The 26,646-nt window shown below is 34.5% G+C and overlaps 1 protein-coding gene across 1 annotated transcript in view; it reads right to left on the minus strand.

Annotated features, from left to right (window-relative positions):
- Positions 1 to 26,646, minus strand: part of GRIK2 (glutamate ionotropic receptor kainate type subunit 2) — a gene marked incomplete at both ends in the record, with an annotated part of 345,231 nt that overhangs the window by 230,961 nt on the left and 87,624 nt on the right. Inside the window, 2 exons of the mRNA XM_079532662.1 lie at positions 66 to 323; positions 3,817 to 3,984. Coding sequence (XP_079388788.1) covers positions 66 to 323; positions 3,817 to 3,984 — 426 coding nt within the window. The remainder of the gene's footprint in view (positions 1 to 65; positions 324 to 3,816; positions 3,985 to 26,646) is intronic.

Genomic DNA, 26,646 nt, shown 5'->3' on the forward strand with positions numbered 1-26,646 from the left:
TCTTGTATGCATGAATATATATTCATAGAATCATATCTGCACCTAGTTGCATGATTTAGTCTTACCAGTGCTGTCATCATAAACAACAGTAACCGTTTTCCACTTGAAGAACTGCACAAGGTCAAGGATGGCACGGCTGAGTGAAGAGAAGTCTGGATAGAGGCTGACATAGAAGGAGTCCTTGTTGTCTGACACCTGATGTTTCCAGCGGGTCTGGATATGTGGAACACCCAAAGCATTGCAGATTGATTGTACAGCATTAGCTGAGGAGCTATGGGATGGTCCGAAGATGGCAGCTACCCCAAGAGATAGCTGATCGCAGGCTGAAGAGAAGACAGAAGTCTGTCAATGATGAGAGGAAAGAAGGCAGTGTGCCAGAAGGTATTGCACAATTCATATTAAATAAAAGGTTCTCCATGAAATATAAGTTCTGAGAAAACTCCTTTCTTCTGTAACACACAGATTTCAACTTCTGAATACATTTCTAAGCTTTCACTGTGAGCTGATGAATAGCAACACTTAACTTCTAAATAGTGCTCAGCTACATTTAATAAATACTTCTATGTCAGTGGAAGTCACAAAGGCCAGCAATTGTGTATAATTGTGTATCTTGTCTTTTTTATTTCCTATAGTATGCTCCAGCATTATCTTGCAGAAGATGAGTTGGCACATTGCAGAAAGAAGCCAGAAAAATTAAGCAATACTGGAGACTAGTTTCTCAGTCCGTGCCCTGCTCCTGTTCAGATCACTGCTATAGACATAACTTTTATGAGCACACGGTTCTGAAACTCAGATTCTGCCTTTCTAAGGAAACATCTTATTTGGTAGAGAGAAGTAAGGGAAAGTGTCTCCATAATCCAATATGAATGTATTTATATGAGGCTAGATTACTTAGTGTTTTTACACCACCGTCGTTGTCCCTCACAACTAAGGAAACAAGCAGTAGAAACACATTTTACTACATTATTTTTCCTCAATAAGTTGAAATTAATTTTTTCAGTTGTGCCATGTCTGTCCTTTTCAGCACGATTAAAAATACTACAAGTCTTCGAGAAATCATGCTGGCACACCTTTTTATTCTTGCAGAGCATCAGTGGTTTAAATGAACTTCTCATATAAACACAAGATCTCCACTGTATTACTAAGCATCGGATTAAGGCCTAAATGACTAGCCTGATAAAAAAACATTTATGCTAATATTGCCCTTCCTAAGAGTAATCAACAAGCTTTATGCAAATGTCAGTAAATGGGATCACTAACAACAGCAATAGCTACCAGATGGCTTTTCAATGGGCTTTTTTTTTTTTTCTTTCTGTTTCTGTGATTTGAATAATGCAATGCTTTCACATGTGATTTAATACAACTCTATCAGATGCATACCAATTTTTGTAGTGCACTGAAGGATATTTTGTTTGCACTCACATTACTCTTCATTGAAACAGTATCTTGGAAATATCATCTTGCTTTCAGGTTGCTCTTTCATACAGTAATTTTAAAATCCCATTGATATTTAGTTTGTATTCAGCTTAAAAAGTATTTGTTAGTAAGAGGTTTTAACAGGCTGTTTTTTGATGCAGCACCTGCCTGGTCACTAGTGGACAAAATCATTAACCACAGAATGAGTTAAATGTTTCAACCTCACAGTTAAAACTCTGCTTTGGAGTCATCATAATAAAATGAACCATTTTAGGCTAACCTTTAGCCTTCGATTCTGGACTAAAGTACCTCTCAGCATCAATATGGTTGGCTGTGAATTGATGAAGTAAAAAGCTGTGAGTACTAAAAAATTATACAGATTTTGATACAGCATGACTAGTTAAAGATTTGCATTCTCATGCAAGATGCAAACAGGAACAATAAATATATCCAATCATTTACATTTTGTAATTCTAGCATCAGCTATTCCATTCTATCAGTAGTTAGCAATAGTAAGGTTAGCTTGCAATCTCCAAGCAACTCCTAAGTAAGGTCTAGAAGTAGAGTTGTCATCTCAGAAGATTGTTAAAAAATTAAAATTTCAGAATAGATTTCTTCACTTTTTATTAATTCAGGAATGAGGACAAATTATTCAATTAAATTTCACAAGGCAGAATGCATTCAAATCAGATAGAAGATGGGGATAGAATTAAGGATTTGTTTACTATTGGCTGAGATGGAAAGAGCAGCCTCTCAGAACATTCTTTATCTCATCAGAATAACTATTCAAAAAAAACATTAAATAAATAGCATACTTCCTTTCTCAATCTCTGCTACAAATAAATTATTTTGCTAGGCATAAATATTTAGTCTATAATATTTTTCATGTATCAAAGCACCTCAGAAGAATTTAAATGCTCATTTCCATACAGAGAGACTGTCTATTCTCATATCTAGCAACAACAGCCTTATACTAAAATGGTTAATTTGAGAAACAATTAGAAAGATAAACTTGACATGTTGCAAAGAAAAGGCAAAAATATTTATCATTTCTAAATTGATTTTTAATCAGGATTGTATTCCATTATAAAGATGTACTTCGTATACATCTGCACTGACATAGCAGCTTTTCCCTAGCTAGCATTTCTAATGTAGCATCAGAAGTTTTCATTTTACTTAGCAAAAAAAATCTCTTCTTGTTTTTCAGTTAGAGTGACACGCTGAGGACCAGATCTCTCTGAAGATTTAAGGTCCAAATCTCTCATAACAAATACAAGTTTACCTTTTCTTGCTAAGGATTCTTATGAATCAATCGTATAAACATTCATATGAAATTTGCTTTTCAATTTATAAAAAAATCTACCATTAAACACTGTGTAATACCTTGCAAAATTTAATTCAAGTTCTGTCACAAAGTTTTGGGTTTTCAATCAAAAAAGGACATATAGGAGTTAGTGGGTTTTCAACTTTCTACAAAAAGGCAGTGATGCAGTATAACTCCCATGTGGCATCACCGTGTTTTAGACCAGAATGTAAAGCAATAGCTCGTAACTTCAATTGTTTGTGAGAATCAAAGATCTGAAAGTTTAGGAAAAAGTGTTCATAATATTTTGTAATCTTGAAAATCATCTGAACTGATGCTTTTACATTTATCTGGTAACAACAATCTTAAACAAAGACTTAATTTTCAAGCTTATTTTTATGCTTTGTTCTCATCAGATAAGCAAAATTACAACTACTTGCTCTCTTTCGCAACAAAAGCCTGATAAAATATGCCAGTCACACATATGCTAAAGACATTTTTGAAGATGCACTTAAAGTGATAGAATACCTAAAATTGAATTGGAGCCTTGGTAAATATCTGAGAATGAGATTTTAGCCATGAAACCATGAAAAAATTCACATTCAGATTTTGAGCACCTTAATGAATGAGAGGATTTTGTAGACTTTCCTCCAGTAATGTTGGAAATGTGTCTGATGGCATACAGATTTGACTACACCACTGAAATCTTAGCCTTTTCCAAGATCATTCCAAGTTGGAAGCACTTGGCATTTCCCAGGAAAAAAAAAAAAAAAAAAGATGGGGAAATATTTTCTGATACCAGAAGACCTAAATCTCAAAAACATCCTAATCACAAAACTCAAGAAAAAGAAATTTCAGATTTCAAATGTTTAAAGAAATAGATTTTGGACAGGGTAGTGGGAACATAGTTGACATAATGTAATTTTCAAGCAGTTACTATTACAGTTTTCAAGGGGCAATATTTAAAACACTTCTTTAATGTCAGCTACAACCTTGTACAATGTCACTGCATATCTTTATAGACAGACCTTTTTCAGGTAGTTAAAGCACACGAGTTTTAGCTGCTAATTAAAGAAATTAAATACACAAAAAATTACCTTTTTTGGATGCTTCAAAACTGTCATAGAGATTTATCTTTTGGGTGTCATATGTTAATGTAGTGTTTGGCAGAAGAGTTCTGTTTCTGTTGATTGTGTTCACAGCAAATCTGAAGGCTAATTCTTCTGCACCCATTGGACCAGATTCCACACACTCAAAAATACCTCCTGGTGGTGAGGGAGAGAAAGAAAAAAGAAAGAAAGGAAAAACAGAAAACACTAGTAAGCCAAAATGGCATAAAAGAACAATTTCATTATTATTTTGGAAAAAATTCCTCTAGCCTGTATATTGGATATAGATATTCTTAACCTAATAAATCTGATATCGTGCAATTAGTGTAAAATATCCCATGATTTCAGTGATATTTGGGTCAAACAATAACCCAACAGCAGTATGTATTAATCAAACTTACCTTAAAGAAAATAAGTTGAGTGTTTTTGCTGTTGTTGTTGTTTGGGTATTTTGTATGTTTTTTGTTGTTTTTATTTTAAAGACATCCTCTTTACTAGTACAAATAAAAACACTATGAGAATATAAAATAATCACATTATTTAGAAGTAAAGTGTAGGGACAAAGAACATGTAATTATTATTTTACATACTTAAACCTGAAAAACTGCATTCACAACTTCTAAATCATAGGTACGTAGAAGGCAAGATTTCTGGAGTCTTGTTTTCTACTGGTCTATGCATTATATAGTATCATGAAAAAGATAAGAAAGTGGAAGGTTCATTGGAAATGCCATTCACAAAGAAGAATATTAGCAGGACATCTCAGATTGCGTCAAGATTTATACACATTTTAGCCTGACTGTGTACCTGAACATATGTATATACGTTGAGCAAAGGTTCAAACTATACTCATCTGCACTGAGCTCAATGTACATGCTAATCTTAATTTCAACAGATAGAGGATTCAACTACAGTCCGCGTAAAGCTCAATCACATATAGAAAGCATCCCCAAATGGACTGCCAGAGTAGGACACACCTAAAAGGACAGGCAATTTCTAGAACTGCCTTAATCTTATACGAACCAAACAAGATTGTTGTATATCAGTCCTTCTCATCTTGTAATAAGACATCACTGCCCATGAAATATAAATTAACATATAAGTTGCAATAATAATTTATTCTTTGTTCTCAAAAGGCCAGGAATATGGTGTCAATAAAAGTAATCTGAAAGTATGTTCTTCCCAAGGCATAGAATGCCTAAAAAAAAAAAATAAAGGTCAGCGTCACTACTGCCCTTTCTATTCTTTTGTTAATAGTATCTCTGAATAATAGTAACTAGGACGAGACAGGGATTACATCACTGCAAGAAATGTTTTTCATTTATTTTCTCCTAATGTGTACGCATTCATTTTGAAAGTTATGTGGCTACCTGGCTTTGTATTATCTAAAAAAAACTTAATCCTGGTTTCTCAGAAAGAAACTCTCAGCATCAAAGTACATAGGAACTGAAACCAAACTTTGCAAACAACCAAACAACCTACATTTGGAAAAACTCCTTGTTGAGCATTCAACTAGACAAATCATTTCTAAAGCAGAAATAATGTGTATTAAGTTATTAACTCCTTCCCTCTCATATATTATTAAACACAAAATGGCCTTTCAGATTTCTAACCTTTTGATTCGTCCAGCCTGTTTCTCAACAGAATATGGAGAACAGGTGTTAATTTTTATTTTATTTTTTTTCCCAGCACGTGAGTCTTTAAGTTCCTCATGAGTGCCCTAGGGACAGATGCTCGACAAGTATTAAACACTGAAATGAGACTTGTCAAATAACTATTTTAGAACTAGCATTTATAGGAGAGGCAAACATTTAAGAACAATCCAGATATAGCAAGGAATGATTCACCTGATTAAACATATAAGAATATATATAATAGATAGTCAATATTCACAGTAATTTGAAGCTAAAAAGAAAAGGCAAATATGAACTTAGTACATTTTAAAACTGAAAAATTAACCATATTTGTTTAAACAATAATATGCCATTAACATGAGAGGCAATCTGTTTTTTGAATTTAATAAATTATTCGGGAGAATGTAATCTGGTAGAAAAGATTTTTTGCTGTTTATGGCTTATAGTGCCTAAATATTATAAATCAAGCTATGATATTTAAAAAAAAATGTTGCAGAAAGTTAAAAAATAGTGGATGTGTGTTTAATATAGCTATTAAGACGCAAGAAAAATTGCAAAAAGTTACCATAAATATAATCAGAATTAAGACAGATTTTATAGATTTTCTTAGAGACTTGGAAAACACTTGTTCAAAGAAATTCTGAATAAATAATATCACACAGTAAAAAAATATGATATACTAAGCAACAAAGGATTTACAAAGAGAAATATGCAATACAGTGTACCTTTCTTCTCTCTGTAATTTTTACACTAGAATCACAGAATAATTTAGGATGTAAAGAACCTTCAAGATCAAGTCCAACTATACCAACTCTCAACAAAACAGGACAAACAGTATTTTTTATGGCCACTGCCCTTCTTAATTGCTTGGTTTCTAATCCCTATGAGAAGCACAAGGTCACACTTGACTCCTGAGTGGTGTCATCCACTCTGTAACTTGAAACATTCCACTCAGAAAAGGGACCCCAAGCTTCCTACTTGAATTTTTGCTAGCCTCATGATATTCACTACATCTTTCACATTCTGTGGCTGCAGCTGAAAACAAGAGCACCTTCTGCCTTACAACAGCTAAACCAGGCACTGCTGGGCATGCATCACAGACGACTTGTTTCTTTGCTCCTCCCAAGGCACCTGCCACTGGTTGCTAGCAACTGGAACCTCTTGGGCTGGGCAGACTTTGGTCTGAACCATGACATCCTGGCTTGGCTATACACCACAGTTTCCCTGGAGAAACATGCTGCAGCTCTAGGACCAGCACCAGGGAGGAAGGGGTCTCCATTTCAAGAGAATTCTGATTTGCCTGTGCAAAGTCATGACCCCCAGTCTGAGAAGTGCTTGAGCTGGAACTGGACCAGAGAATGGCTGAGAGCTTTGCCACTGACAAGTGCCCTGCAGCAAAAAGCACATAGCACTTCAGCAAAACAGAGCCATAGAATACAAGTTTTATACTCATTTTTTTTTCATTGAAAGATTTTCTTCCTTAATTTATATTTGCCTGAAACTCAATACAATCTTGCTTTTTTATTCTTGTATTTTTCATTCTCCTCATCTCAAAGTCTTGAGATAGGGGATACCTTGTCAAAGATGCAACCAGGATATCTAAAATAAAGATGATTTTGTCCTCCCATATTCATGTAATTCTTAATGGGATTCATAGTCTATCACATAAAAAGACAATTTTATGAAAATGCCAAGGCCCCTAACTTCTCTAAGTGGCAACAGCATGTATAATTTCCCATGTGCTCCACTAAGTGTTTTCTTCTCTCATTCACACGTTTTCTGTCTTCATGATAAATGCACCCCCTCAAAGGTGGCAACGCATGGTCTGTCTTCATCAAGGTAAATTTCCATTCCTAAGGAAAACAGGTAGAAAGAACAATCTGTTTCTGTCGTGCTATGATTAGAGTATTTTCCTGGGAGGAAGGAAAATATAGCTTGTGGCTACTACTTTTTAACATTTTATGCTAGATGGATGTTGAATTAAAAATAAGAACCTTAGAATATAATTATGCCATATACTTGTTTTCTATCAGTTTCTAACTTGAACAATGTCAAACTTACAATTCAGTTTCAGGGTATTTCTATGTCTGCTGAAGCAGTGAGGAATTAATATCACATAATTTAATACTTTGGATGATGAAAGAGTTAGGTTCAATCGTAATCTGTGCACTAAAAGCATTGAATCATTATGTTCTAAAATGCACCATGTCCTACTAATACACAAAATGGCTGAGAATGCCAAGCTCCCCTGTACTAACTAGAAGCTGCTAACTTTGACCAACTTAATACTGCATTCAGGGTATCACAGTTTTTAATTAATCTACTTGAATTTTGTGTACAACTATGAAGTTGCACACTTACATAGAGCAGAAATTTAGGCAGAGACACATCTACATTCTAAATTTCAGAATGTAGTCATAAAATAACAACTCCTTGTTCTCCAGACAAGAGCTCCGTTAAGTATATGTGGAAGTCTATGTATGTATATTTTCAGTATGCTCAGCAGAGACACAAGTATGTATGAGCTCTGGCATTGATAGAAATAGGAACATTCAATAGAGTGCTTCCTCTGTTGTTGCATGAGATACACTTGAAACCTAATACATAATCATCAACTGCCTTGGTCTTACTCCTCTGTTCTCATTTTTATTACTGAATACGTAAACAGTAGCAATAAACACTGAGTATTTTTAAATAAAATATTGTATATAAAGTACATCTACTGGCTTAATACTGGGAAATAAATCAGAAATAACACTAGATTTTTTTTTAAAAAAAAAGGAAAGCAAATGAATATAAAGTATTGTCTTTGCACTTTTTGTACTTCAGCTATTCTTTATTGTAGAAGAGAACTTGTTTCTCAAATCAGTTATAGTGTACTGAGTCATGCTGCTCCCTCCCAAGAAATCTTTTTCCTCTATTTCCAATGGACCTTGTATTCAGGATAGCCTTATTAGTAATCAAACTGAGGAATGCGTTGCATTGTTCTCAGATAAGCAGACAGGAGAGTCATAAATCTTGCCATTGACATGTGGAGAGTCAGCCAAGCCAATGCCTATCTCTGCCTAACAGCTTGAAAAAAAAAAAAAAAAAGTGTTGGGGTTAGTCTTACAATAATAACCACATGCAGACCCATAATAGGCAGAAACATGGGTCTTCATGTACAAACAACAGAATATCCTAGAGGTAACATGAATTTTTTTTTGCTACCTCACAACATAGAGAAAATTTTAAAGAAGTAGTTTAGCAATTAGTAGTTTAGCACCATATGTTATGTCTTCATTTATAGTGCTAGTGATATAAGATCTCTGACCTATGACAAAAAGTGTAGGGAATACAGCATCAAATAACTACAGCTCAACCTCTAGCTCAAAGTTTTACTGACTATGCACAGTAGGTGATGACTGTATAGATGAATATTTTCACTGTCACAATTACCACTTTGCAAAAGTTTACAAGACTCTGGTGGTGACCAACAACTGATGAATCGCAGTGATGAGAACAGTTTCAGATAAACCAGTAGAAGCTAGATGTGCAAAAACCACTGTGTAACAATATTTAAATACTGTATATTTTGCAGTGATTTCCAGGATAATTAAGGTCTCCTGAATCCTGATATACTTCAACTACTTTTACTGAATCTGAAATTCATTATAGTTCTTCATTGCAGTTATCATCACTAATAAAAATAAAAAATAAAAACACATTTATATGATCAATTATTTTTAAAAGAACCAATAAGAAAAATCCAGTCTTCAGTGTAATACTGAAGCAGCAACAGTTTCTTCAAAAATAGTTAAAATTTTTGGAAAAAAGTTATAGTAACGTTTTATCAAAAAAGACAAACTACGTATTACTGAAATTAGTATAAGTAACATAACTGTAATCATCTTTCAGAGAAAAAGTCTAAAACTGTTTTTTAAAAAGCTATACAAAGCAAAACAAACAAACACACACAAATATGACTGACATTTTCAGTTTACAAATCATACTGGTTTTCTGACTTTCAAATCATTTTGCTGAAATAGAAAAGGCCAGATGAAAAAAGTACGTCAATGTGGACATGTTTTAGCAAAGATTACAAAAATAACTAAAAAATTTATGCAGCAAAACTATTTAAAAAAAAATAGCAAATATGGCTGATATAGAATAAAAGAATTTATCCTTCGTATCACACTATCACACTCCCAAGTTTGTTTCAATAAAAATGAATGCTGCTTAATTACTGAGGCTACAGGCTATTTTAGTCTGTTCCTTCTGAATAATTAAACATTTAAATATACAACATAAGACCACTCTACCTCAGGTCATACTCTGACAAATTAATTGAAATGAAACTTGTTGACAAGCTAATTTTCTGAATTCATATCACTGAAAGTGTATCAGCTATGTACAGAGTTGTAAAGTTTTACTGGTTTGACATCAGGAATTTACTAAGATAGTTTTCATATATGAAATCAGGAGAGACTAGTTTAAACCTGAACTCATGCTAGTACAACATCATTGACATTAATGAAGTTATGGAAACAGCATTTATTATAATTTATGTTTTACATTGCGTGAGGATATAAGATGAAGTTTCTTTTTTTAATATAAAAACGTCTTGATAAATACCTGTTTTAACAGCTATAATTTATATACATTATATTTATTTCATTGCTACAAGAACACAAATTCACACACTTCTACCGACAGACAACCTCTTAGTTAAGACATTATTAAAAGTAATATCAGTCACATCATGGTGAGCAGTTATCAGGAAAGATTGAGGCAAAAAATGTTTAAATATCTCAGCCTCCTTCTCTTTGTCTGTTGCTACCAGCCTGCCTCTGTTGCTTACTAGAGAGGATATGCCCTCCTGGATTTTCCTCTTCTGGTTGAAGTACCTGCAGAAGCTTTTCTTGTTCTTTGTGGCATCCCTTTGTGGCCACATTCAGTTCAAGTTCAGCCTTGGCCTTCCTGACTTCATCCCTACACAGTCTAACAGTTTCCCTATACTCTTCCCACAGTACCTGTCCCTATTTCCACTACCAGTGCATTTTCTTCTTGCTCTTCAATTTGACCACCAAGTCCCAGTTCATCCATGCCAAACTCTTGCCTTTCTTTCCTGACTTGCTACACCTGAGGATGGAGAGCTCTTAGAATCATAGAATCACCAAGGTTGGAAAAGACCTGAAAGATCATCCAGTCCAATCTTGCACCCTGAAGAAAGCTTCCTTAAAGATCTGCCAACTCTTCTGCACACTTTTGTCCAGGACAGCTTCCCAGGATGATTTCTGGACTGACTCACTGAAGAGCTGGAAGTTAGCCTTTCCTAAAGCTTAGCTCCTTAATTTTACTCTTCGCTTGTCTCATATCCCTCTAGAGCAAGAACTCAACCATAGTGTGGTCACTATAGCCCAGGCAGCCTCCAATCCTGATGTCACCAATCAGTTCATTCATATTTATGAGCGATAGGTCCAAGTATCGCATCCTCTCCTGGTGGGGCCATCAATTACTCGACTCAGGAGGTTACACTCAGTGCATTCCAGGAGTGCTCTAGATTGCCTATAGCTTGCCATACTACTTTTCTGGCAGATGTCTGGATAGTTGAAATCCCCCAGCAGGACAAGCGTTTGTGATTGCAACGCCTCCTGCAGTTTGAGGTAGAAGACCTCATCGACAGGCTCTGATGGATCCAGTGGCATATCACTGACATGGTGTGGACAAAAGCCGGGGGTATGTCAGTTGCTGTGCTGAAGTAATTGATCAAGGTCTCTGACTGAAGGAATTTTCACTGGAATCAAGTGTGTTGCAATCAAGGCTGCTGTAATCAAGGCCATAATAATTCTGTCTCATATTCTGTGGAAGAGGGAAGTAGGACCAAGAATTTCCGTGGGCTATTGCTGTATACACTGATTTCATGGACTAGAAATTTACCTGAAAAATAAAGTCCCATCCAACACAGACGCAATGAACATCTTAATAATGCAGTGGAGGCACAAGTATTAAAAATAAATAAATAAATAAATAAATAAAATCAGTAAAGTGTTCTGCAATGAGACATAAACTACATTAAGGATGGAATCAATATTTGAAGGAAAAATCATAGAATCCAGCAAACCTTGTTGTACAAACATATAGATTTTTTAGTTATACATCAAAAGATTACTTAGTCAAAAGATATTTTAATATTGTATTATATTGATATTGTATGGTACCGGCAGCTCTAAGATATGTTTCTCCTAAAAAGATTTGAATTATCTGGATTTAAGACAAATAGAACTATATATTTTGATTGTAAAATATTTGAGGAGATAAATATTCAGTCAATGTTGGATTTATATTGTTCATTTAATGTTAAATTATACCACAAAGAAAGTTTCTATTGTAATTTTTAAGCATGAGGAGATAAGAGATAAGGAAGGAAGGAGGAAACAATAAGCCTGGAACCAAAGTTCCTTAAAGATTTTTAAAAGGAAATACAAAGACATTAAAATGACTATAAGTATCTTTACAATTATATTTTAAAAACAAGTTCATGCATTCCAGCATTAAGTGTGATGTGAAAAACAACATGCCAGAAACTTGCCTTTCATCAGTGCGGTTACTACATATGCTTTGAAAGTTATCAACAAAATTGTATTTTTAAATTAATTTTATTAGACTGGATATGTAGCATACTTACATAAAACACTGCTTCTGATATCTTTTCTATTTATAAATATTACTCATTTCAGTCAGAATATCAATTGAGCATGACTACAGACAACATGCATTTAGATTTTTCTTTGCATTTATCTAGTGTTAGAATACACTATCCATAAGTTTTCTTCCCCGTATTAAGGATATGCATTAGCTTCTTTTGATACAGTAAACAATTTATTACATAATACAATTGATAATCTGAATGGAATTGTAATATTCACGTAATATTTAGATTCCCATGACTAGAGGTAGCAAAAGGAAACAAAACACTAAAAGGAATGTGACAGTGAGAATGGACTCATTTTAATAAAATGATCTTTCCAATACTTTAGCTAATAAAATGTTTTGAACTGTATTAAACAACATACTTCTGCTTAATTCCACTATCGGAATTCCACATAATATTCATCTTTTGTTGAAGAAAATTACCCTGTGTACCGAAATTTTCAGTCTACAGAAAGTAAGAATAAGTTACCACAGCTACTCTGCTAAGAGTGATGCTCAGTCCACAATTTGAAGATTTGGTTTTTATCCAATGACTGTCACATAGAAAATGCTTAAATAAAAGTGAAAGCCAGATTCAGGTCTCAGGTTTCCTTTCCATTACAGTCTAAGTCACCAGCTTCAAATTTGCTTCCCTATTTATTCCTAAATTTCATTTCACAGTAATAGTGCACTCACTGAAATACTTCTATATTGTTTTCTGTTGGCACTTTCTGATCAAATAATTTTGAATACACCTTCAGTATCAAGTATGTGGCATGCAGCAGTACCGTAAGAGTCAATTCCCAGTCATCCAGTTACCCAATTGCCTGCATTTCCCAAAATCTAGAAACGCTAAAACGAGCACTACAAAATCCAGCAGATAAGAATTATCTAATATGCATTACAATTTTAACTGAAGTTAATTAATAAAAGGTTAGCATAATTTTCAAAATATCCAACACTTAGTTTTTGAATTCCACTTTGTTTTTCTTTTGTAATGCTTAAATGTCCAGGAGTTTATACATATTTAAGTGATTTAAGAAAGTTCAAAACCTGCATTTTCCTACTTTTCTTCCTTTTCTCAAGGTTTTCAGATAGAATGCCTCAGAAACTTGAAACAATATATTACTTAACTTGAAAAAAAGAGAAGAGTATGAAATAATCAGGAGACTCACTCCCTTAATTAATTATTGAGAACCATTAAACATATACTGTTGATCATTAGGTTAATGAAACAGCATTTAGAATATTGCTGTGGAGAAAGATGCTACAGCTGTCTGAATGAGGTGCCCATATTGCTTATATTTAGTGAAGTACTTTTATTCTCACAAATGTTTCAGGAAAAAAAAGGAGAATTGTAGTATTTTTGCTGCACATAGGTCATGATCTCCAAAGAATCAAGGAAAAAATATTTTTAGAGGACTTTAATTTTTTTCATTTAAGTGCTTCCTGAAAAAATAAAGGGAACAAGTGGTGTATCTGCTTGTATAGCAGGGACTGGAACAATGTGGCTTTGTTTTCTAAGGGCTGTATATAGAAGTTATGAAATAATTTTCTTTTTCTGGACATGACAGTGAAGTTGCTTTTTCTTAGTAGTTATATTTTATGAAATTATTTTCAAATTTTCATTTGTTGCATGAAATTTTTCTGCCATGTTATAATACCTTAATTGCAACAGTTTATTGTTTCTATTAGTCTTTAATGTTAAAAAAAGATAACCCTTCCTCTATAATGCTTGAAATATTTAACCTCCTTCCTAAATGGTTTCTGACATTTTCAAATCACTACTGCAGAAATGCAGTGAAATAGCAAGAAAACATAAAGACATGAAAGTATTTAAAATCAATCTTCAAAATCACACTTATGAAAAAGTTTTAAATGTGACAAATAAACACTTTTGACTTTTAAATGTAACAATGATTCACTTCAATACTTCTGTTTCCAAGAATGTTTAAATTAGAGTGTTTCTTAGAAAATAAGTCATTATGTTTTCATCTTAGCAATCTCACCAAAATCATTTTTGTCACAAATATCACTACTCTGTTTAAAATATGGCATGCACTGGTACAGAATTATGATTTAAATGCTTAGAAGCTATTTTCTGAAGACTACTATGAATATTATATGGAAAATCTTTACTATTGCTGTCTCTAATGTACCAGCTGCTTGGATTGTATACTGCTAATGTTTCCACAGTTTCTCAATGATTTGTTTTTGTAATCTTCAACTAGATGAAGGGAAAAAAAAGTGAGTACAGCAACAAGCAAACTATGAACAAAAAAGTACTCAAGTAATAGCTGCTGCTGTTGAAAATTCCAAGTAATAAAAAGTAATGGAATATATAGCAAGATTGTTGAGTGCTACTGTGGATAAGAGAGAAAGTTAAATAAAACCAAGAAAGCTTATCTTTCAAAAACTATTAGGATGCATCTGCTTCTAGACTGAGTAAATGTACGTATAAAGTTTAAAAATACCTTGCTCAGATTTCTTTAGCCCACTTATTCCATAAATTCTACCAATATTGAAACATACTGAAACATACTACTTCTGTAAGATAATCCAAGATAAATTATGTATATCAGTATGGCATATAAGCAGAAATTGAAACATTGCTCCTGGAATAAATGAAATGTACAATATCAATTCCATAAATAACAAGAAATATAATTATAGAAAAAAGCCTCCTGCAAACTTCTCCATGCTATTTTCTTCTAAACATTACTCTAAAGATATGCAGATTTTTGCTACAGATTCATATTTCTAAAGCCATTCAGTTAGTACCATAAGCACCAGTAAAAAGAAAATTAGTGCATATGAAAGTCAAGAGGCTCAGAAACTGATAATTTATGACCATTTCATGCAGAGAACAGATTATAGCAGGATCTCAAAGTAAACAAGCAAAAATATTTAATGAGTCACAAGAGGGTCTGTTTTAACATAATACATTTCAGGGATACTGATTCACTTCTCCACTGATAAAAACAGAGGTGTTTATTCACAGCCTTTAGAAATATTATCAGAGAGACTGGATGGAAAACGTTGCACTTGATCTGAAGCACAGACACATGAACACTTCATGCTCCTCTTTGCACTACATATGACTTCAGTTTCTTTCTCTTAATAATTACACAGTTTTATTTTCCACAACATATGACGTGTTTTTATCTTTCAAAAATGTACGCTTAGCTTTAAAGATTTATGTCTAGCTCATATGAAGTCCCAGTGTTCTCCCTAAAAATTCTGAGCCAGGGGGTTAGTTGTGTTGTACTGTTTTTATTATTGTACTTTTGTTTTGATAAATTGCCACACCAGAATCTTAAGCAGTAAATGCAAATAAACTTTAAACTTAAGCTGTAGAGAGTTAATTTTGGGGAGAACAGTGACATTCAGCGGTCTGAAAGTAGTCACCTATTGCTTTGCCAGAGAGCCTACTATGTCAGACCTACTATATCCATCTGGCAAACACATCAAATAACTCATTGGACACGTCACCATTTTTGTAAACATTTCTGGAAGCAGTATGTCTCAACAGCATCTACACTGCGGTAGCTGAACATTACTCTCTGAGATGAACTCAATTTCACCTACTCTTAAGCTTTTGTCAGTTTGAATTTTTTTTAATTATTATTTGTATTTTTTTAATAAAGTAAATGTCTCTTTCTAATCAGTTATTGGAAACAGCCTTAAGATTAGATGAACTTTATTCTGAAGGAGGTCAGAAGACTTCCCTACTGTTCCTTGTTAAAGGTCAGAAGACTTCCCTACTGTTCCTTGTTAAATATAAAAAATCCACACTCTTAAATACATGCCTGATTTCCTGCAGGTGAAAATTATCAGCTACTGTTCACTGAGAAAAATTAAAATGTTATTTAACCAGTTCTGATGATGATGATACACACAACTGCATGCAAGGTGCTATTTACTAGTTTCAGGTACATCAATTTGCACCTACTGCCAAAAAGAGAAATTACACAGGTAATACAGAATTTGTGCAAAATTCATCCTACTAGGAAACTGTCAAAGCTATTCTAACAGTTTCTACTATAATCAAAAAGAAAGGCATGTGCAGAGATTTATTCAAATATGGGTAGACTGACCAGTTCTTGGCAAGTGCCCTTTGCCTTCCTGCTTGTTATTGAGGGAGTTCAGATAATACGAATTAAAGCTCATTCTTAAAGCCTCTTTTCTACTTGTTCTCTGCATGTTTGCACCCACACAAGATGATGTGAGAAATGCACACAAGCAGTTAACACACTATGAAATCCTACTGTGATAATCTTCTGAAACAATGCAGTTATATATGCATAATTAATTTCATACTTACACTACAGCATGTTTACTTCTTACTGTTTACTATGAGTCTTTTTTATCAAATTGCTTTTTAACAAAGACTTTTTTTTTAAAATATACAACCTAATACACTTTTATGGTTGGTTTATTGTGGTTTAATTACTTAATGTTAAGTGTGCTTTGAATCAGTGCTTTATTGTGTTCCCCCAATAAACAAAAATGTTATTTCATGTACTGATTTTCCTACAAATATGCTCACAAATTACAGCTTATTATGCTCAGAAAGTACAAGGGATTTCTTTAGAACCAACATAAGCAGAAGCACTGGAGAGAAAAACAGGTTTTCTAATCCTCCACACTGATGTATACAAACATCATAAGCATGCATGCTTTCATACTTAAATTCAAATCTATAGTAAGTCAGACCTGTAGAAAGGTCTGTTTAGGACACAGTGACAAGTTAGTTGAAATGCTACTCATGCCATGGGAACAATGAAGCATGACACTTTGTCTTTTAAATCTGGCAACAAATTTAGTGGAAAATTAAGAAAGATTAATTTATTCTGTTTTCAGAAAGGTGGCATTATGGATACATTAATTAAACACGTATATGTGGGAGGTTAAACTCTGGTTTTATTTACATGTATATTTAGCTGTTTCCTAAATTTATTTGGCACCTTGGATATGCATTCACTTGCAGTTTTCATTCCTGAAAATCTATACTGACCAACCTCCCAAACCTGTCTTTGAAGAAATTTCTTTTAAAATATTTTCTTTCACCTAAATGCTAAAATGAAATTACATACATCTTTTGCCTATGCTAGTTTGTTACTAAAATATTTAGACCAAACTGGATAATTATGTATCCGCTTTTCAAAAAGAATTTAATCTCTGATTAAGATCCCCCCTCAAACCTACTAGTTGTTTTTGTTTTTGTTTTTTAATTTGATGCTGCTTTCTCCTACAACTTAAAGAAAGCAACACAAGTTCAGATTTCTCATTAATAAGAGGGGAGTTTTAAGGATTAGCTGTCATCTTTCTGAGTTTTTACACCTTTGAATAACAACCTATTTCCAAAATTTGTACAACTTAAGTCAGATCCTGTCTTCCATCAGTTCTATGATGTAACTTTTCATTAGACATTGTTCAATATCTCTGCTCTTCTCAGGTCTATTTTTCCAAACCAGCAGGCTAATGAAGTGCAATAATTTAAGTCTAAACATGGGAAAGCACTATCACTCATGCTAGAGAGCAGATGTGCAGGCAGCATACTGCAAAAATCATGCAGAAATGCATAACTAAACCACTAATCTGAAACAAACAAAAAAATACAGATTTGAGTTGGTCACACAAGCTTAGAAGAGGCCAAATCCAATTCTCATTTCTGCAACCCATTTCTAGATCTTCAGAAGCAACTAAACTGCATTGCTTGAAATTTATGGATACTTCAGAAGCAACAAATGATTTAAATAATTCTAAACGTAGTTGAACTCAATTTTTCTGAATAATTCATTCTGAATAGTTCAGCTCTGAGATCTTGTATTCCAGGCTAGAAGTTACTTGTTCTTTTTCTCTTGTATGACTTTAGCAAATGACAAGCAATTCTAATTGGAAAGGATGTGATGCAAATAATTTTCACACTGTCCCTTACAGATGCTAATGTGGATAATCACTGTTGATAGACTTAAAGAATCCTTCAAATATGAAATACTTGATTCAGTCTCATTTAATGATTTGGCTACTGCTTGCACAGAATCCAGGCTGTCTCTACTTTTCATTTCACTGCCCCAGCGAGCAGGCTGAGGGATGGAAAAGGTTGAGAGGGGCACAGCTGGGATAGCTGACCAAACTGACCCAAAGGGTATACCAGAGCACCTAAAATTATGTTCAGCATTAAAACTGAGGGAAGTTTTTCCTAAGTAGTCATTACTCAGAGACTGAATAAACATCAGTCAGCTAATTTGTTTGCATCGTTTGTGTTTTTTCTTGATTTTTTTTTTTTTTTCACCATGTACTGAACTGTCTTTAACTTCACAGAATTACAGAATATCAGGGGTTGGAAAGGACCTGAAAAGATCATCTAGTCCAGTTGTCCATCCCTCTGCTGGAGCAAGAACACCTAGTTTGGGTCACACAGGAAAGTGTCCAGGCGTGCTTTTAATGTCTCCAGAAAAGGAGACCCCACAACCTCTCTGGGTAGCCTGTTCCACTGTTCTGTTACTCTCACCATAAAGTTTTTTCTCATATTTATGTGAAATCTCCTATGTTCCAGCTTGCCCCCATTGCCCTGTGTCTTATCACTGGATGTTACTGAGAAGAGCCTGACTCCATCTTCATGACACTCACTCTTTACATATTTATAAACATTGATGAGGACACCCCTCAGTCCCCTCCAAACTAAAGGGACTCAATTTCCTCAGCCGTTCCTCATAAGGGAGATGCTCCACTGCCTTAATCATTTTTATGGCTCTTGACCTATGAGATACTTTTTCTTGCTATTGCCCTCTCATTCCTTCCCCTAGCCCACTGTGGGTGGACAAACAACCACACACTGTGACTCTTCCCTCTACTATCCTGGTGACCTTTACAAGAACCTTAGAAGGGCTTTGTTTGGAAGTGCATTTATTTGTACTATTTAGCTACGGGGAGATTCATTGCAACCCTGTTTTATTACCCTTTATCAAGGTGATAGTTACATATAACACAAATGAATAACATTTAGAACTTCCACATTCAATTGATTCACGGGTGAGAATATGCTGTACATCCCTTGTGGTGTCAGGGCAATCTCAAACACAGATACAGATTGGGCAGAGAATGGCTTGGAAGCAGCCCTGAGGAAAAGGATTTGGGAGTGATAAAAGACTCAACATAAGCCAGTAATGTGCGCTTGCAGCCCAGAAGGCCAGCCATATCCTGGAGTGCACCAAGAGGAGTGTGACCTGCAGGTTGAGGGAAGTGATTCTGCCCCTCTACTCAGCTCTTGTGAGACTCCACCTGGAGTAGTAGTGTCCAGTTCTGGTGCCCCCAACACAAGAAGGACATGGACCTGTTGGAGTGGGTCAAGAGGAGGACCACAAAGATGATCAGAGGGCTGAAGAATCTCCTCTGTGAGGACAGGCTGAGGGAGATGTGGCTTTCCAGCCTGGAGAAAGCTCTGAGAAGACCTTACAGCAGCCTTCCAGTACTTGAAGAGGGCAAGCAGGAAAGCTGGAGAGAGACTTTCAATAAGAGTGTGTAGCAACAGGGCAAGGTGAAGTGGTTTTAAACTGAAAGAGGATAGGTTTAGACTAGATATTATGAAAAAATTCTTTGCTGTGAGGATGGTGAGACACTGGAACAGGTTGTCCAGCAAGGCTGTGGATGCCTGCTCCCTAGAAGCATTCAATGCCAGCCTGGACGGGGCTTTGAACACCCTGGTCTAGAGCAAGGTGTCTCTGCATATATCAGGGGAGTTTGAACTAGATGATCTTAAAGGTTCCTTCCAACCCAAACCATTCTATGATTCTATTACTATTTAAATATTTTCCCAATAGTAATAGTTTAACACACAAAAAACGCTGTTCTAATAAATACGGTTCATTGAGAAATTAAAGTTCCTACTAGCCTGAAATAAAGGAAATAAACTGAGGGTTAGATTTATTTTGCAGAAAGTATCTATAAATATCATTAGTGACCTTTCCTCCTCCATTTTCAACTTATTAATTTTTTGTTTTCTTTTAGTAGCTTATTTATCCTCAGTTCCCAACACATCTACATTCATTTCTTCCGTAGGTTGCCACTACCCATCAGTATCTTTTTCACTGTATTTAAAAAATAGTTTGATCTAAGAACTGTTCATTTGATCTTAAAGCCTGGAAAATATTTGCTCAATCATTATGAAAGTGTAGTTTCCTTGAAGACTGCTGACTAATTACTTCACAGTTCTGAAATTTTAAATGACAAGCAGTTGTTTGATAGAAATTTAGAAAAAAACAGAGCCAGAACAAGGAAAATTTTGATTCAACATCTATTGCTTTACCGCTTTAACTGTGTTTACAGGTGAATACAAGGTCTCCGTAGTCACAGGCCAAAATCAAATCAGTTTCTGCTCAGCCAAACATATGATTTTATTTAAAACAGTGGTGAGAAAGATCTTTTGCTTGCTCAAAACATCAAACTGGAGATAGGAGTTATTAGAAAACATAGACACAAACTCAGAGCAGAGTGAGTTAATGCCAACTACACCTGCATTACTAGAAGATGTATTTGACAAAGCAATTCACAAATGCGCAATTAAAAATTAATTCAATTTGGCTGGGACATAAGTACTCTTAACAGCAGAAAGGCCATTAACAAAGGGCAGTAAAAGGCAAATGTAATGCCTGTCCTGAGAATCATTGTTAGGATCAACTCTCTTAATTACATGAGAGAGAGTAAAAAAAAAAAAAAAAAAAAAAAAAAAAAACCCACACATAAAAGCACATTAATTACATTAACACAGCACCTGAACTAGAAAGTGCCACAACTACTACAGACAGCATAGGACTAACATGAAATCAACCAAGCAGTCAGCTAACAAATAAAAAAAAATTACGCACACTGGGGTGAAAGGAAGTCAAAGTATTATCAAAGACACATTATTTAAATACTTAAAAGAACAACTGGAAAAAAAAAAAAAGCATTTATACTAAAACCTAGTTATGATGCTTCGCAGATCTACAATACAATATGCTAGAGCCAAAGTATTATAGCAAAGCCCACGGGGATAACAGCATTAAGAAGAATGTACCTGAAACAGTGTGTAAAACTAAATGCCTAAGGGAAAAGCAGAGGACAAGAAAGAGAAAAATTAATCCAGAGAAACATCAGAATAATGCACAGCTGGGAAAGTCAAGATCTGTAAACACAATTTCGTATACTCAAAAACACTCAAAGCACATTCTTTCTATCAAAAGCATGAAAATATGCCCTCAAGTTTTCTACTAGAACCTACAATGAGGATTTGTGATTCTCTTTGTTTTGTATTTTGTTGTTGTTGTTGTTTGGGGGGGTTTTGTGGTTTGTATTTTTTTTAGAAAACAACAAAGCCATTCATAAAAGCAATAGAATGGTGTGAAGAGGCTAGATATCCGAGATCAGAGTCCCAAACAAAAGGGATTTCCACACACACAACTTCATTCTTCTACTCCTCAAATAAGCACACTTTCAAATTTTAGTCCTTTATTTCTCATGTCAATGAAATTCAGATGCTTACAGCCCACTTACCTCTAAAAGACAGTTATCACATGCCAAATTAATCTCTGCTAGCTGTTGCATCTGTTGGCAACTACTTAGCTCTGTTTTTTCATTACCTGTTTTTCCCAGAACTGTTACCCCAAATCACCTACTCCATTTTGTACACCGCCAAAGCTTTCTAGCTCCTAACACTGTGCTTATAGACTCCAGCAACACCTTTTCTAGGGACAGAGTTGATAGTTATAAGCAGTCCTGCAGATGTGGAGCCAATCTGCCTCAGAGAATGACTGGGAATAAACACCTCCACTTGTTGCCTTGCACACATTTGGCAGCCTGCCTATCTTGCCTGGGCAAGACCATCCACAGCACATACGTCAGTTGGGCTTACTAAGCAATGCCATTCACAGTGCCATGTCATTTAAGAATAAATCATCATGAGACAGAAATGAAAACTAATAGTTTGGCAAGCAAGGTTTCTCAGCCAAATCCAGACTAAAACAGAGATTAAGAGAGAAAAAAATAAAAAAGTTCAAAAGAGATGAAATAAACATCTTCAAAACTTTGCTTCTTGCAAGAAAAGTCCAAGTCAATAATGTCCACAACAGCGTAAGTACAGGTTAGTACTCAGTGAATTTTTGAAATTTTCATATATCTAATATATCATTAATCTTCATGCTCTTCAAACATCCTTCAAGCACTGAAGTTACTAGAGGGAAGAATAAAATACTGCAATAACAAACTGCAGCCTAAAACCTAAAATTCATCCCTTCACCTCACGCTTGATTATATTTACCAGAAAAGACAACAAATATGCTTGTTTTAGGTACTAGTAAAGTAATAGTTCAGGTCCCAGAAGCAAAGGAGTCAGCATTTCCTGCTCTCACTGACATTCTGTGGTGGTATAGTTATTAATTTGCAAGTTCTTGGGTTTTTGCTCATTTTCTTAAAATAAGATGTATATTTTATTATTTCATAAAAGAAAAATCAAATAATGCAATTTCATATTGACTTCTACTAAAAGCTTATAATTAAAACACTTTTTAGAAAGTAAGAAATGGACAAGTCTGGGCATTCTGCTGTGACTTCATAATAAGGTCCACAAAATAGCTCCCAACCAAACCTTAGAATGAAATCAAAATTTATAAGGAGAACAGGTAGCAAAAATACTATATGCAAATGCTCCCTCAACCACATGTTCAAACCCAAAATGAGACTTCATAACATAAAATAACCTAATTGCATTTGTAGTGATTATTAAAGAGAAAGAAAGCAAAAAAAAACAAAGAACAAGACAAAAACTCACAATCACACTCACCTCTTTGTTTCACAAACAGAGCTATGCATATTAATACCACGTTAGAAATTACTGTGGTGGAAGTGGCTTGGACGACATTTTACCAAACCAGTGCTTAGATAAACTATAAATGTCAAAAGTGATTATACAAGACAATAGATGCCCTGGGAAGTTTTGGAATGATCTTATTGTGTACTGAACCACTGATATTTCATCCCTTAGTTGCTCAAAGAGGTGATTAAAATGACATATTTTCTATTACATTGGTAAATAGCTCACATACTACACAGCTTCCTGGCTTTCTCAACTTTTCTAGTGTCCTTCTTACTATGCTTTATTCTAGATTTATTTTCAGTATCTATAAAACCTGCTTGAATAAACATCTCTGAAGTTCCACTAAAGCGCCAAAGCATCTCTTCTAAATAGAGATACTGTGATATTCGTTCTGCGAAGCTTATTTGGACCAAGGGGAAATTTACAAAGAAATACATGATTTTTTTTTTCATTACGCTACTAGTTCATCACAAAAAGTGCAGCATATATTCCTCCACTAGGAGGATAAATTGGTTAATGCCTTTGCAAAAAAACGGTTGTGTATCATAAAAAAGCATATTCCAACTTCATAACCAAACAAGAGACTCCCCAGTTGTACATAACTTCCTTTATCTTCCCAAAATTTTTTTTTATCTTCCAATATTTTTTTTTTTTTTACACAATGGATGTTGTTAACAATTTCTTTAAATTCACATGTATAGCATCTGGGAATGAGTATGTGGTTTGATGAGGAAGAATTTACAGTGCAAAGCAAGCTGTTTATGCAAAGCAGTTGTAATGGTCTCTTACTGCTTTGGCCCAGTGTCACTTTATCAATAATGCATCTTTAGTGTATTTCTTCCCGATTACACATAAAAATGGCATCCTAAGGAATGCGCCTGACAAGATATTTTAATAAATTATACTTAAGCATATTTCCCTAAATATACCATAACAGAGTTCTTGGTATACAGCATCATTTAATTCCTCATTATAAGATATTCTAGACTCAGTCAGTGTAATTATAGGCAGCACAGTATCCCCAGGAGTGTTTCAACAGCAGCAGTTAGAAGTTATACACTGCCACACAAAAAGCAATTTGTCCACTGATGTTACAATTACACTTTGAAATATTATCATTGCTAGAGCCTCAGTAACAGTTAAAGAACAAGTGAAGGAATCACCTAATATGAAGTTGTTTTGTTTTTTTTTTTTACACTTGAGAAAACTGAATTGATACTGAGTCAGCCCAGTACAAACTTAAGCTAGGAATTCCAGTGAGTATGCTTTTTTCTTTTTTTAAGAGTAAATAGTAATTAAATGTAGCCTAATTACAAGTCCTATTACAATTTCACAAATGAAGGAGAGCAGACAGTCCAATTTGATTTGAGTTTAAGAGAAAAAGTTGATGTAAGAGCTTTCTTCTTAATGTAAAATATATGACTGCAAAGAAGTATTCATTTTTTTTTTTTTCTCCTTCTCATAAGCAGCTTCTCATGGAAGCTTCACTTCCTAAAGGTGTTATTTACTTTCCCGATTAAATGGCAATTCTTCCTTGGGGAAAGTAACCATCAGTGTAAAGCATACATCTGGTCTTTACAACAACAGAGCAGACTTTTCCTTCAGTTCCACTGTACACTATACAACAGCAGGTGGGAGCAGCTAAATTACAAAAGCTTTTCTAACAAGATCCACAGCTCCCATGACTAACTTTGATTGCCCTCCTTTTTAGTGTGTTATACCTGCCAAGTCCTCCCACAAAGGGCTACAAGGCCTTGTAATGCCGCAAAGTTTTTCAGTGCCTTCTGTCTCCCCAGGTGGGAGAAGGCTGAATACATCTGAAGGCTGTATTTCTGAACAGTTAAAAGCTGTTCCTATCTCAAAATATTGCTCATAAATACATACCTTATAAACAAATATGAATTGTTATTACCTGGCTCCTAATATTTAAATGAATTACACAGTTAAATAATATTTTAAGCATTCTTTAAGCGATCAAGTAATAGAGCATCTCTCTCCACTAATGCTTTCATTGCAGCTGGGATAATCCTAAAATACAAAGGATCAGTGTCATTCAGTTGGACGTTACAGGTTCCAGGAAAAAATAATCTCTCTTTATGGACACTGTTATAATGTCCTACAAACTCCTTTAGCTGCTGTTGAACATAAGATGACAGAGTAGTGACAAAGAGATCACTCAGCAAGGGAATCAGTTCATGATCAAAGAAAAAGCTATCATGTTTCAGATTAAAGATCTGTGCAACCCAATATCTTGTCCCCACAAATGGCCAATCAGGATCACCCACAATGAAACCATGCAAAGGAATGCATGTCGAGATTCTCTTATATTCTAGAAAGTCCTTGGCTTCCAGAGGTTCAGTCTGCTGAACCATGGAATCCATGGAATAAAAACCCACTAAATACACTGTCAACTTCTAGTATCCACAATGTTCTGAGGCAGGAAATTCTGCTGAACTTGTAGTCTGTTAGAGTCATTTGATGTCTTTTCACTCTTGTATTGGAGGAAAGGGTGTACAGCTATTCTATACTAACCTTTATATTCACCTTCACCACACTAGTCATTATTTTACAGTCCTCTATTTAAACCCATTCAGTTGGCTCTTTTTTTGTAGGTTAAGAGAAGTATCCTACTGAATTATTTCTTACATGGAAGCCATTCAGGATCTTTGATCATCCCTTTCTGAAGCTTTTCAGAACTAACATACTTCAGCTAGATATGAAAACTATCAAAATTACCATTTAACTATATAACTAGAAAGACAGTCCAATCAGCCTTTTTGAGAAATTTCAGTAAAAACAAAATCCCCACAAAAATCATATATTAGACTTACACAGAAGCATAGAGACAAACATGCTATTATCCATCAAGTGATTTCTATTTCTTATCCTGCTCGTACATGCTTAGTAATTGCTTTCCAAAAAACATGATAAAGGTGCATTTACAGTGCTATCAACACTTTTGCCATTCTAACCCATTCCAGCATTTCATTTGTCTGTATGAATAGAAACATGCTTTTTTTTACTTGTGCTTTTTTTGTTTTGTCATTGTGACAAAACCAACTCTTCTGATTAGTATGAGGCTCAAGGCTTCAAAAAACATAAGTGGAATCAAGCCGCTCTTGATAAATTTTGACTGAAGTGGATACTGGAAAAAAAATTTTAAAATGCTAACAACAATTGTAGAAGACTTGATAGCTGATATAATGCAAATTTCAGGTATCTGTGTACTGAACAACCACCAGATTTGCTGTTCACCAGAGAATACCAAATGCCAGCCATTATCTCTTTTTTTCCTGCTTTTTTTTTTTTTTTTTTTTTTTTTTTTTTTTTTTTTTTTTAATATTGACACCAGGTGATCCCTTTTCCAAGAAAAAACAGGACAAACCTATTTTTATCCCTGACAACTTACAGAATCCTCTTCTAAAGGACATGAGAAAGGTAAATGTTACAAAGTATCCCACTGGAATTTATGCTATTGTGATCACCAACAATATTGGTTTGTTACCAATTAAGTATTTCTATCTTTACTATTCTCCTCTAATTAAATTGTTTTTACAATTCCCAGCACTGGAGACTCAAGAAACTGAACAGGTTTATCACATGTGACTGCAATGTATGTGCAAAGGGCAAATATTTACACATCTAAACAGAAAACAC

The sequence above is a fragment of the Tetrao urogallus genome (genome assembly GCF_951394365.1).
Source record: "Tetrao urogallus genome assembly, chromosome: 2".
NCBI lineage: Eukaryota > Metazoa > Chordata > Aves > Galliformes > Phasianidae > Tetrao > Tetrao urogallus.